This window comes from Styela clava, chromosome 2 (genome assembly GCF_964204865.1).
Source record: "Styela clava chromosome 2, kaStyClav1.hap1.2, whole genome shotgun sequence".
Taxonomy (NCBI): domain Eukaryota; kingdom Metazoa; phylum Chordata; class Ascidiacea; order Stolidobranchia; family Styelidae; genus Styela; species Styela clava.
Window position 1 is genome coordinate 18,678,071 of NC_135251.1, and position 14,714 is coordinate 18,692,784.

At 35.4% G+C, this 14,714-nt stretch overlaps 2 protein-coding genes across 2 annotated transcripts; both read right to left on the minus strand.

Annotated features, from left to right (window-relative positions):
* Positions 1–6,114: 6,114 nt before the first annotated feature.
* LOC120335248 (E3 ubiquitin-protein ligase FANCL-like) lies at positions 6,115–9,898 on the minus strand. Its single transcript, XM_039402728.2, has 7 exons — positions 9,656–9,898; positions 8,903–8,990; positions 8,705–8,806; positions 7,928–8,261; positions 7,426–7,580; positions 7,096–7,215; positions 6,115–6,343 (listed from the first exon to the last, which is right to left on the minus strand). Exons 1-7 carry the CDS (start codon positions 9,805–9,807, stop codon positions 6,197–6,199), a joined length of 1,098 nt encoding a protein of 365 aa, XP_039258662.2. The 5' UTR covers positions 9,808–9,898; the 3' UTR covers positions 6,115–6,196.
* On the minus strand, positions 9,821–12,359 carry LOC120335576 (tumor protein p73-like). Its single transcript, XM_039403109.2, has one exon. It carries the CDS (start codon positions 11,953–11,955, stop codon positions 10,768–10,770), a length of 1,188 nt encoding a protein of 395 aa, XP_039259043.2. The 5' UTR covers positions 11,956–12,359; the 3' UTR covers positions 9,821–10,767.
* Positions 12,360–14,714: the final 2,355 nt, after the last annotated feature.

Below are 14,714 nucleotides of genomic sequence, written 5' to 3' on the forward strand. Positions count from 1 at the left end.
AAAATTACTGAATTATCTATTACGAAATGCTTTAAGTTATATCTCCATTTTCAAATACCAAGCCACACAACCAATGTCAAGCTGGAAATGTGTGGATTTTATAAATTTAAGCCTATTACGTTTTTTTTTTATAAATACAAATTCTTCGATTTATTAGTAATCTGACAGTTTTTGGGTCCTGATCCAGAATGTTCACAATGAATTAAATTTCTTGACACATACAAAATTTAGTTATTCAAATATTGGAATTGCTCGACTTTAGAAGGAATTTAGCACGACTTTATTTTGAAGCATGTTATTTTGACACAAGTCTATGTGAAAAGATAACTTTTGATAAGTGTAGAAGATTGTTTGTTAACTATCTATCTATTATTGAGAACTTATAAATAAATCAGTAATCAAAGTTTTTTTTACCAAAATATAAAAATAATATATTGTCAAGTTTGTGGTTTAGACAGGAAAAAAATTAAATACATACGTGAAAAAAAAGCAGAAAAACCTATTTGTCTGCTATGTTGAGATGATTCACTCAGCATTCAATAGTCATTTTACAGTCTCCAATTGTAATACTAATGAAGTGCATGCACCATGAATAATATAATTACCATAGAGAACAAAAGACAAAAAACAAGAATATTAGGCCCAGAAAATATATCTAAATACTCACAATTCATCAAGCACTAACACCACAGCGAACTGAGCATATCAGGTGATAGTTAACTTGGGATGATAAGATCAATTCAGATATGGGTAAATTACTGTATAACATATTTGAAAAATATTAAAAATAAAAAAAGACTATATTATGATTTCTTTGAGTTTGAATATGTGGTGCTTTTAAGATTGTTACCCTTAGTTTGCTAACTTTAACCCAGGGATGGGCAATTACTTTTCTGTGTCAGTGCGGGCCAGTTACAGATAATAGACTTGGTTAATGGGCCGGAGGCTTGAACCTTAATATGAAAAATTATGAATAAAATACAGTCTATTCACAAGAGCTAGTCCAACAACGTTTATACAATAATAATCGGGGACATTATGGCATCATTTTCATCAATATTTCCAATGCAAATTTATATGCATAAAATATAGTCATAATTTCAGCTGACACAGGTGGGCCAGATGAAACACTTTGGGGGGCCAGATCCAACCTGCAGGCCGTAATAAATGGGTCCTGTTTTATTTCAGTATTTTGGGTCACACTGTATAAAAATTTCTGAATTCAGTAACTTCAATCTATAAAGGATTTTGTCAACTAAATATTGCAAGTCCAAATACCCCATAGTATAATTATTATTTAATGAATTGTTAAATAACTTTCTTAGTTACTGCAATCAATTATAAAATAAAAATTGGTAAATGAAAATTTATATTCATACAGAAATTATCATTCTTGATGATGACTTGTACAACTGTACAAAAGGAAAATATGATTAAAAATTGGATTTCAGGATTTAGATTCAAAATCATTAGGCAATAATACAATTTTACAGTTATTGAATATGCAAGTTTGCATAAAAATAAAAACTGAGTTCATGAAGTTAGTTCAGTATTTGGATATGATTACTGGGTCAACTTTTCCATATACCCCTCTGGCATTTTACCTCAACCAAATGTGAGAACCAAGAGCTAGTGTCTGATTTAGGGTGCGGATGGAAGCGGATTTAATATGGTGATAATAATTTACGGGATGAGGCTATACTACACGGCGATCGAAGGTGGCCCAATAATACCAGCACTAGTATATTCACATGGGGTTATTAAGATTGATCCTGCGACAATGATTCCTACAAGTCTGTAAGTGGTAGAGTAAAAATCATAATAAATAAAGATGACTAAGCCACTAACAGCAATTGTATTTGTAATACAGTAATGGGTCTATTTCTTTATAGATCAATGTGGGTAATATAAAACAACACAAAAAATAAGAGCAAAGTCAAGTACCAGTCAATTCAATACAGTAATAACCCAACTTGAACTCCTTACTCCACTTGCAGACTTGGTCTTCGGTAAAATTGCTAAAAATCCAAATGAGGTTTATTCAGTTATATATAATCATACCACCCTGACATACTATATATCTTGTGTACTTACTGCACATGCCCACATCCCTAGTGTCACAGACTTGCTTGAAGTCGGACTGAAGAGCACCTTTCAGTGTCTTTGACTTGTCGAATATCGTATTCTGTGGTAGCCTACGTAACGGGGTGAGATACGGTGTCCTATTTTACGGTATTTACTTTTATGTGTAAAACCATTTCAAGTTTTGGCAACTATTTTTTAACTTTTGAAATTCCCGCATTTATTATTTAACATAATTTCACAACTACAAACCCACAAGAAACTAAGAGTGAGTTGGCGCGGTACCGTAATTCCAAACAGAAAACTGCTAATCGCGTGGCACGGTATGCACATGTAGCGTTGGCGCACTGAAAAGACTATGGCGCAAAAACTATATTCAGATATTTCCACTGAGGTGTATGGATATTTCCTTGTCAAGTGCGGAATCGAAGGAATGAACTGATTAGTTCAAGCCAGGCGTTGCGAACGAATCACTTTGCTGACGCGGCGTTAATTGCTGCTCTTCAATCAATCCTATATTTTGGTTCTCTGACATAAACAATAAATAAAGTAAACAGACAAAACAAAATGCAGAGATACCTGGGAGACGGGCATAACTTGAAAAAAGTTAAAAAGCGTACAATGTACGTGCCCGCCCACCAAAAAAGAATAAAACAAACACAGATAAAACGCGATCTACAATCGGGCAGTACTTTGAAAGCAATTTAACATAAACAGCGAATTGAAGTGAATAATTGAATGCAATAAACTTCTACCTTTTAAATTAAAATGTGGGACGTGTATGTGTAACACAATAGTGCTTTTCCTACAAAAACATGGAACAAAAAAAAATCTCCCCGACGCAAAACGGTGACGCTGAAGGACTAGTTCAATTTCATTGCAAAAACAGCACAGTGACAAAAAATTGTTACTAAAAAAACAAGCTTGATTTGTTTTATAGACGAGAGTTACGGAATGACTGACGCACTGAAAAGGGCATGCCTCTAGAATCTAAATACTAAATTCGGATATTTTAGGAGCATTGCACTGACAAGGGAGAAATCGAAGGAAAGAGGGTAAATAACCGACTAGACCAGGGGTGGGCAACCTTTTTCGGCTCGCGTGCCAAAATCGGCTAAATTTAACGATAAAATTCTTCCGCGTGCCGACCAAAATTAATAACAATGCTTTGTTAATTTCAAAGAAAAAATACACAATAATAAACCTTTTAAACATGTACAGACAGATTCACTATTCGGGAAAATATCGGTCCGACAAAGGTTACTTTTCTAATTCTATATTAGTGAGACTTCTGCTGCTGCATTACCGCTGATAGAGGTTTTACATTGGGTTTGTATTTTGTAACTTTTACCGAAATATACGAACTACTGGTTTCATCGTTCATGCTACTCCTGTTAAGAGACTTAATAAAGTTCATAACTGAGAAAAGAGATTCACAAGCATATGTAGATGAAAACAGGGAAAGTTTTTAAGCCACAAAAAATCACGGTGAGGCATAACAATCACACGCAACAGTTCGTTTTCTGCACTCCTCTCTTGTATTCCCTCCCCTAATCGCTTATATTTATTTCGTAATCAATTTATAACAGTGAGTTAGCAAGTAACTATAGCCAACATGAGCTGTGCAACTTTATAAATCAAGCAGAAATGACGAAAAAGGGTGACACAGACGAACTATATTGCGTAAGATGTAGCCAAATGAATGCTGCGCTCTTCCGACAAAATTTCGCCAGAGCTCACTCATTTGTTACGTCAAAATATAATTCTTTGTAGCCATATGACATGAAAGGACAAAAAGAGTTTAAGTAAATAATGGATTGTTAACAAACAATAATGAGTTAGCGAACACCTAGTTTCATCAGATAGTTCAGAGTCTTGAAACTTATTTATCTGAAGGAGAATGATCTCGTTTCCAAGGCCTCGCTCGCGTGCCGAATAAATGGGCTCGCGTGCCAAATTTGGCACGCGTGCCCGGGGTTTCCCACTCCTGGAATAGTCCGTGCCAGGCGCTGATAACAACTTCGCTGAAGCGTCGTTAATTGCTGCTCTTCGAGGGCTTGCTTTGTAAACGATCTATGTTCTATACTAGCAGTGGTTTCCAAACTGTCGCCAACCCACATTAGTCCATTAGCCGCTTCACAAAGTATATTGTTATTGCTGAATATATTTTGCTCTTTATAACTAACAAGAAAGCTATGCTCAAATATATGGACACGAAATCCATAAAGGAATGTTTTACCAACATTTCCACGAAAATCACAAGGTTTTTTGTGTCCCATGGAAAATACAAATGTGTGCTGTAACGTCCCATGGGAATCCTATTCCCACGGACAAGCCTGCCTATGGGACTCACCTACCAAAGCGAGCATTCCAGCATCGCCGTGTTGCACATTGTCACCGAAGTCGGCTAGAAAAGTTCCCACAAACAGGTTAAACGTGGGTTTTCAATCCATGGCACAGCGGACGTGTCATCTTTAGCCCAATCTCACAAAACTTGAAGACAACTGCGTATCCAAAACAAAAAGCAAGAACGCACAATGTGAACAGCCAATTATGTGTCACGATTCACCAATGTAATTTTTAACCTGGTGGAATAACTTTTTCCATTTGCGCCTCACTTTAAAAACTTTGCCGAACACTGCTCTTAGCCAAAGCCCGAAAATATGAAATTCAGTCCCGAAATCCCTACTCTATCTTGTAATCAAACAAAAATTACTTGGGAACTCCTGATCTAAGTCTATTACGGCGCGCACTGCAATAATAGATCTTTCGAGATAACGCCTTGTAAATTGTCATTAACGGCCTATTTTAGACCATCAAATTCTAATCGATGAAAGCCCAACAATATCCAACTCAGTGTGACTTTTTATCTTCTGCAATGATGATGTATGTATACTTTGCAAACGAACTGAATTCTAGATCGTCTTTAAACCAGCGGGAGCACAAGCAAACTGCTCATACATCATTTTGAACGACCCGAATTGTCTTCTATGTTTATTTCTTGAAGAAAAAGTCGCGTAAGCAATGATTTGACGATTTTAAGCTTTTCATTTTCTTTAGTCATTTTTCTCATCATCAAAGGAACCACAACCCACAAAAGTTTGGTGTTTGTACGAACATATCATGGTAAAATCAATAGTTGGGTAATGCTAAATTCGATGAAAAACGTTTCATCGTGTAGATACCAGCTGTGTGTAAAATATCAAAAATTTATTGCTTGTTGCCGAAGATCGTGCTGACACCGAGGTAAAAATTGTCCAGACATGAATAGCCGATAAGACAGCTTTACCACATTGATTATAAAAGTGAAAGCTGTGCCTCCCTACCGTTTTTCGAAACACCTATCAAGTCCAAATTTCGACCTGTGTGGCACATTCTGTTACGTTTAATACATAAGTGAAACATTCATGCTTAAGATTAATCTATTTAAAAATTGTAGTCGAATACAATATTAAACTTTAGGGACCCCAACTTCCCGGATTTGAACTTATTTTTCTCTATCCAATCGCATGATTAACTTTACTGGATTTAAAAAGGCAATTGTTTTAAACATTTTCTAGCCTGAATTTTATTTTTCCAAGTTTGTACACTATGCTGTTCACATTACTTACACATTGGAAAGGCGGTAATTATCTCGTACCACTTTATTCCTGACATATGTTCAATCATCGTAGGCGCCGCTAATTATCCTCCTTCAAACGGTTTCGATATATAATCTTGTTCTCCTTTTATTTGACCGCACGCGCACCTCATCTTTAACCTCCTCTTTGTGCTTATTCTAGGATTTTTCGAACCCGCTAAAGGTTTACTTTATTATATAGTTGTGACCCCAGCAGGCTGCGTGGGTTAAAAGACTTAGGGACGAAGCCATGAATCATGAAAGTTTGATAACCTCTAAATTAGGGAATACTCCCTTCTCCTTCACCAATTTTATGTCTAATTTCCAAATCGCTATTCTTAACCAGGTTATCTTAGGCTCCTCACTGGTGGATTTCACATTTTTAACCTGATTGATTCAAAACCCTTCAAAAATCAAGCTGATAAGCATCCTATGTTATTGGAACTTTGATAAATAAAAAATTCACAACCATTCAAGATATCATTTTCTCTACTATCAAAGTTTAACTGTGATGGAATTATTGCAATAAGGGCATTCGCCAAACAGTGTTTGAAAACTTTGCTTTGCTCCAGGAACACTTTGTATCCACTCAACGAGACAAACTTTGTGAAAGAGCTGTCCACATCTTGGTTCATTACACGCCTAAAATTTAAAAAAACATCAATAGGATAAGATTTTATATATTTATCCCAGGGGAGAGGAGAGGAAAGTCGATAAGAAGGCTCAATCATATGTTGAACCACAGCTTCTCATCTGGTTACCGGTCCATATAGGGTATGGGATCAGTTGGCCAGGTGTTTACCTCAGATGCATGGTCGTAAGCTGACCAGCAGTTACATGAACCACTGTCGTAATACAGCAATCCACTCGTACATATCATTACCAACAGTATTCGAACCTGCGGTGCGGTGGCATCGGCGAGCATATTATTATCGTGGTGCCCCACTCAACCAAGCCCAAGTCGGCAAGTCTGCCTATTTTTTGATCAGCAGTCAAGGTAAAATCCATTGACAATATATTAATTTTTAGACCTAATGGTGACAGTATGACTTTTTTAAATACTTTTCAACCAATTGGACTAAACATTTACAGTTCACATGGCATATTTTAAATGAAAAACTCACCTGATCAGGTAAAATCCATTGACAATATATTGATTTTTAGATATAATGGTGACAGTATGACTTTTTTAAATACTTTTCAACCAATTGGACTAAACATTTACAGTTCACATGGCATATTTTAAATGAAAAACTCACCTGATCAGGTAAAATCCATTGACAATATATTGATTTTTAGATATAATGGTGACAGTATGACTTTTTTAAATACTTTTCAACCAATTGGACTAAACATTTACAGTTCACGTGGAATATTTTAAATGAAAAACTCACCTGATCAGGAATATTGTTCACCAGTTTATACTCGTAACAAATTCCACACTGAAGAGTGACATCAAATGCTTGATTTTTGCTCTTTCGTGGGAAATCAATTTGAAGAATATTTTTCAAATTCTATGAAATGACATGTTATGTAGATAATTCTGAACCAATTATTAAAACTTTAACAAGTATATTAATAAGATGTCATAATTTCTTAATTTATTATTAACTTGTTATTTTATGATATACAAGTTACAGATGTCATTATCTATTTAGCAATATGTCTACTACAGCCTGTAGTGCATAGTGCACATGAGATAATAAAAATGCATAAGCACTGACTTGGAGTATTGACAATGTTCCATTCCAATCTTGTATATTTTTCATAAATTTTTGTCTAATTGGCATAAGAGAAGCTTCTGCTCCCATGAATCGGCATTCTGGAATATTTTCTGGATGAACTGGATCAATGGTGATTAATATGGAACTGCTAGCACCTACGAGTAAATAAAGTATTTATGATCAATCTCAAAAAACATATTTTGTTCAAAACATCCACAACAAAAGAAAATTAATAAATCAAATGAAAAGCCAAAAAAGGCATTAACAACAACTAGCATATTCCTTTTAAAATTTCGATTTTCAGTCAACTATTAAAATGAGGTCTCACTGCAATGGAAGACACAATGATTTTTTGGAATTGACTCATTGTTATCAAGTCTTTAACGGAAATAGGTGACATCTGATTGGGAAGGAAAAAAATTCACCTGTTGTAAATCGTATCTGTCATTAATAAGAAGAATGGTCAGAAACTTCATTCTTTTTATACACATTCACAACTTACCAAAATATATTCTATAATCTTTCACTCTATAGCTTGGTTTGTCTGGCTCAAGAATCCAACATTTTTGTTGTAATTCCTCAACTTCGTCCCAGAATCGTTGATAAATCGGCAATACTTCAATAAATTGTTGATAAATTGACTTTAAACTGGAGAATATTCCACCCCATTGAGGTCGGAAAGGGTATGGTAGGTCAGATGTTACTTCAGGACATTGTTTTGGAAAATCAGAAGGATGTAATACCAGTTCATGCTCTCTGCCAGCTACATCTCTAGCTGAGAGTGTGATACGAGTAAAATCATTATTTACATCTTTTATAGCTGACCAACCAACATCCTGAAAGAAATAGTGTTACAAAATTTATATTTATAATAGTATTGAAATTTTCCACAAACCAATGTTTTCTAAGTATTGTTGTTAAACTGAACATTTGGCAAGCTTTAGGATGTAATTTTTAATGAACACCTATTAAATTACTTATAAGCAAATAATCTACCATTCTTGCTTCAAGGCTAAGCAGGGTAGCATAGCAGTGCAGGAAAACTGCTAATGTTGGATGCATTACAACACATTTGAAGATGAATAAAAATGAAATTGCGCTTATTACAAAATCACTGTTTTTTTAGCAGAACTTTCTTTGACACAAAAACCAAACTATTGGCCAAATGCAAATTTGTAACAACCTTAAACTGAAAAAGTTTGAATAGAATTTCAATGGTATTCTTAAGATGTTTTTCAAAAGCTCAGATAAACACACCTACAGTAAATATGGTATATACCTCAATATGTTTGACGAGTGTGGTAGTGTATTCAACTGACAGAACTTCTTTTAATGGTTCTGTCACTCTACAGAGAAGATTTTGTAACAGCTTTGCAAATTCCTAAAAATAAAGATTGCAATTTTAGCTGGTCCATGTCATCATGTTGGTTGAACAGATATGAAATTTTGTTAATTAGTTTGAACTATTGGTGCATACCTGAGGGGTTTTAGATTTCTTCAAACTATTCTTGATATCATCAGAATAATCTTTCAGTCTTTGTTGCAACTTGTATTCACATTTGACCCTAAATTATGAAGACAAATAATATAGATACAACTCATATTGGGAAGCGCTTCGTAGAATTTGAAATTGACCCAAGCCACAAACCAAAAGAATATCAAAGAGTATCTAATCATGCTTGCCACTGTCTCTATGCTTCCCATGCTCTCCCCTTTAAATAATGAAGTCTGTAATAACGGTGACCAGTGATATTCGACAAGTTTGATTGCAACAAACAGGAATTGTGGTGGCTAAAACTGAATAATCTACATTATATTCTTTGAATATATTCTGAATCGGCTCATGTACAACAAAAAGCACATAGCAATCAATGTACATTCATTGAGTTTGAACTTCGAAATTAAGAATAGGTAAAATAAGCACTGATTTTATTGGTTTATTTTTCGGTTTATGGAAATCAAATGAAGGCCCTTTTGGTCATACTACAGCACTAGGAGTCTTCAATTGCTGATTTTTCTTGTGAAACTATACAAAATTATTTCAAAGTCAAAAATTTAAAACAACTACATAATCAAATTTGTTTTGTACATCTTGGCCTTTAGTGGTATCATTGTGATACATAAATAAGGTTATAAAATCAATCAATAGTAAGCTGTACTCGTTATAATATACCACTCATATCTGCTACTTTTTATGCTATTCAGTACTGCATTGAAATAAAATTATTACCTCGCGTTCTGAAATGGCTTTGTAAACATAAGTTCAATGTAATATTCAACACCGTTAGCTTCAATAAATCCATGATAATGTGTTTCATTACAGTTGGATGGGAACAGCAATATATCACTAAACTTGTTTTTCTTTGACTCAGAAAAATTCATCTTACACAAATCACTGTAGAAATTTATTTACAATCACAATATTAAACAAAAAAGAAATTCAGTTACACACTTGTGATCAAGTACGAAATAACAAATAAAAAATACACTGTAAGAAAGTAATGGTGGAAACTTTTTGGGTAAACAAGCAAATAATTAACGAAAATAACAAATAATACAATGATTAACGAAATAGAAAATATTTTGAAACTTGATTGAAATTTTATTGATGATGAAAGCATACTCAATCAGAAAATTTGATTATGTAAGATATTCAATTTTGCAGCAGCATAAATTGTCTAATCAATGAAAATAGATAAAGAAAATTACCATCACAAAATAAGTGTGTTGGTAAGCCAGATCAAAACCAGATTTAAGTTCTCTCACACCATTACTAAAATGTAATGAATGAAATCGATTATGATACTGGAATATTAGATCCTCAGTAATTTAATACATGATCATGATAAATAAGGACGCATCATTTTTTCATACTATGAATTTTAGGCTAGAGGGACGGCTAGGAACCAGCAAAAGAACAGCATCCAAAATTTGCATATCAATAACAAAAACGAGATTTAGGTTCATGCATCAATTATAAATTTTACACAATACCCTATTTGCCGTAACTATTTGACTAATATTACACATACATTTAACCTAGAAAGATATCACCGTTTATTTACACATAAGAATTGGATTTCACGCAAAGTGGTGAAATAATGGTGTTCCAATTATAATAATGCAAAATGTGGTCTCATTTTTAAACACGAATTTAGGCACTATGGTTGATTTTAAAACGACCAAAAGTCAATGCCAGCAATGACTCACTAAAATAGTATAAAACAGAAATAACACGGAAAAAAACGAAATTTACAATTTTTTATAGAACAAAATATTTTCAAAGAAATAAAGAATATTGTACATAAAGGCTTGTGTTCAATGTGTGAGATATACTTAGTTTCAAAGGTTTTCTTTACAAAATTTTGCTAGTATTTGTGCAATCTCATCATTACGTTCTTCTTGTCGGCACCTCTCCCTTTGCTCCTCAGTGGCCATGGCAGAAAGATTAAGGGCATCATTGATATGAGAGAGTATAGCAAAATTTTCATTCCTTACTTTAAGAAAACGAAAGCTACTGCTTTCATTTTCAGTATCTGTTGACACACGTGGCCTTTTCTTTGGCAATGACACAATTGAAGATGCAGTAGATCTTTTATGACACTCTTCTTCTCTTTTATGACGTTCTTCTTCCCTTCTCCGATCTCTGCCTGGACACGAACAAATTTTTACTTTCACACAAGATCTCCCCAATGTGTTTCCATCCCTGTCTTCTAAAGTAAAAATGGCCATCACTGGACGTCTGTTCATTCCTCCAACACAACTCAAAAGACACGTGAACTTGTAGAGTATAACATAATATTGCTCGCCAACAGCAAGTTCTCGAAATGGCACAGAAACACTGTATCTTCCATTCTTAAGATTGTAGTAAGAGTTATGAGATGAATTACCTAGTATGGCAGTTTGTAGTACATGCTCTGCATGATGATTCTTATCCATTCCGATATGATTGGCACAACGACAAACAGGAATACATGTTTGTTCTTCATTTGTAAATACAAGCATTGCATGTATACATGAACCTTCTGGTGGAGGATGCGTGCATCGGAATTTTACTGGACAGGGCACATTCATTTTAACAAACAATTTATCAAGCAGATGTGAATGTGTGTAGTTAGCACCTTTGGCAAAATGTTCGGTGATGTCAAAATGTATCTGGAATTCATGTTTACCAAGGGCATTTGCCATAGGCGGATTGAAAACAAGTCGCTGAGGCTCAATTTCATACATATCTGGGCAGTGCTGTGCAATAGATGGAGGCACGATAGTTCCAGCAGTTATATCACTACTGGTGGTCATCACTGACGACCCATAAGATGGTGGCTGAGTGTAGCCACTATCGGGAGATGTTGGTTGACTATCCACGTTTTCCTCCCTAATGGGAAAATTCTCAAGCAGACTCATATCTAGAACACTGCTATCCAAAGTTTGCAAACCATTGGCATCACAAATTTCTTGCACCACCTGTTGAAGATTGCCCAGAAACGATCCCTGTGAATCCTGTGATTGTGTTTCATCGCCTTCTGTCATTTTTATAATTAGTGAATTATGGAGTTGACTACTTTATTGAATGCTGAGAGGAACGCAGTTGAACCAACATTCAAGTTAACTTGAACTAAATTAACTGTTATTCCACAATGTTATTATAAACAAAGTTTTGCCAAACTGACGCAGCCACACGCCGTCGTTGGTCAGTCGGGAAACTGACCGTAATCTAAATTTTGTCAGTCGGAATTCCAAGAATCAAGAAAAAGGCAATTCTATCATAATAATAACAACGCTCCTTCGGGATTCCCCTGGTATCGAGACACCACGTGTTTTTTCGCGCCATATGGTGACGTCAAACAACGAGGTTTCATGAGAGAGTGTAACAAAAAAATATTCGGTTAAACAATGATGAATGGACAAAATGAACGTTCAGGAGCCTAGATTATTCAACACCTTCGGCGATCAAAATATATAAAAACACGTACTTATTCAACAATGAGAATATTGGGTCCTCCTGAAATATGCGGGCCAAGATGTCGCACAACCTGAACCTCAACCTGATACACAACCCGAGTTCAGGTTGTGCGCCATCTTGGCGCGCATACTTCAGGAGTTCCGAATATTGGCCTGGTTTGTCGCCACGAAACACTTCCACATTCATGTTCACACATTCAATAAAAAGTGCTTTACCTTTTATGGGGTGTACACCCCCGCCCCCTCACCCCCAACTTCGGATTCTGTAAATGGTGTTCGCTATCGTAGGCTTCCCACACCATCCCAAGCGATGTATCGGAAAAGATAAGGTCGCCTGTTGTTTCTATCTGGATAGGTCACGATTCGCCGCTTGATTTTCGCATTCCCATGTCAAAGGAAGTTAGGAAATTTACAAGCACTATTTATTATTATTACTATTAATTAATAATAACAAAAATTACGCATAATCCGTGTTAAACAGCGTGGCAGGTTCTGTTTGATTTCGGTATTTCTTCGTGTGTTTGTTCCTATTTTAAACTTTACTGATGTGGCGTAATGCCTCGTTTCACCCTAATCGGGGCCTGAGCGTGCCAAGTAAGTACCGGTATGTGTTCGTAAAACAAACTTTTCTCCATCAGTGCAGTATAGGGAAGTCGTCGGAATGGTTTTGATTGAAATTATCAGGCGGCAGGACACGGCGGCCCGACTTGTGTAGGAATTCTTGCGTGAACACTGACATCTATCGATCAGCTTATCATATGAAGGTAGTTCTAAATATCATACATCTACTAACTTTATTAGCATAATATTGTGCAAATAGGCGTTTAGAGTAGAATGACCATACTCCCAAACCCCCAAATGGAGGACACATCTTTTGGTAGAACCACCTGTGCTTGAGATATACATTATATATATATATATATACTAAATTCTATAAGATTAAATATAGAAGTGCAATGGACTAAGTGAAGACAATAATATAATTCCTTTTTGTCTTGTCAACATGCAACTGAGATCTAAGCTTGCCCTCATTTGCTACAGAAACGTACGTACCGAAGCTGCAAGAAATGCACTCCGCTCGCTATCAGTTCGACCTTTTCTAATACTTTTGCTTCAGTTCCTGGGTAAAAGTGGTTCTTGTTTTTTTCGAAATATTTGACTGGGTATACGGACGTAATTTTCCGCCAAAATCGAAACTTTACTAAATTGCAAAATACGAGATAAAATGACGTAAAACGTAATTGCAGAACAATACGATGTTACGTCATAAACGAGTATGTAGAACCCCATCGTATTGAATCTAGGAGCGCAACCAGAACTTTACAAAGGGGAAGCTAATTTTGTACAAGGTTGTAGGAAATGATCATTGTGGTGTAACCTTAGATACCAATACCCTGTGTATGGGAATATTCATTGTAGTGTCACGATGGTACCCGGAGCAATCGTTTTTTGATGTATAAAAATTTCATAGTAGAGATCCGGAAGATGATATGATACCTCAAAAATGTTGGTAGCTCAAGTCATTCGTTTCCCAAACATCAAACTGCATTCAAATGCAGATAAAAGCGTTTGTTCACGGATTTTTGCCGAAATAGACTTATCTTACCTTATGACTTAATCTTAATTTTGAGGTCGTCCAAAACGGATGGTAATTTAGCAAAGCTCTACAGTGAAATATTCTTTGCCACAAATGTATCGCTTAGTGAAATTAAACACGTCTTAATTTTTATTAATTTATATACACTTACTTCCTACATTCGACTTGTTCGGAAAACTGAGCTACAATTATTAGTAAATAAGAGTAAAGGTGTTGCGCACGCAAAAATAAATTTTAAATATTCAATCCCGTGAAAAAAGGGGACATTTTGATTTTTTAAAGCGTCCTCGGAGGACGTAAAATTTTTAACGAAAAAGGAGGACGTATGGTCATCCTAGTTTAGAGTCTGCATCGATAACCAGTTTGGTCATTTCGAAAACTTCAGTTCTGCTATTTAATCTCAATATCAAGGATGACCTTTTTTGGAAAGTTTCAAAATATCGCTTTCCCGGAAGGGATCGCTGCAAATGATTGCAAGCTTATTTACCTTTTCTGTTGGACTAAGTATTTAACCAGAGTCCCTACATAAACTATTGGGACCTCCAGAAGTATGTGCACCAAGATGGCGCACAACCCGAACATAGTGATTGTACCAGGTTAGGGTTCAGGTTGTGCGCCATACTTCGGGAGCGCCAAATATTGTTCATATTTCAAATCCTGTTCTAATTCTCAATTTACTTGAACAGATATCTATCTTGTAAACGGCCAATTCTAATTCCCAAAACAAGAA

Coding starts and splice junctions, on each gene's coding strand:
- LOC120335576 (XM_039403109.2), bottom strand. CDS start 11,955: ATGACAGAAGGCGATGAAACACAATCACAGGATTCACAGGGATCGTTT.
- LOC120335248 (XM_039402728.2), bottom strand. CDS start 9,807: ATGAATTTTTCTGAGTCAAAGAAAAACAAGTTTAGTGATATATTGCTG. Junction 8,262..8,704: donor CACTCGTCAAACATATTGAG/GTATATACCATA, acceptor TATTTCTTTCAG/GATGTTGGTTGGTCAGCTAT. Junction 6,344..7,095: donor TGAACAATATTCCTGATCAG/GTGAGTTTTTCA, acceptor TTTAAATTTTAG/GCGTGTAATGAACCAAGATG.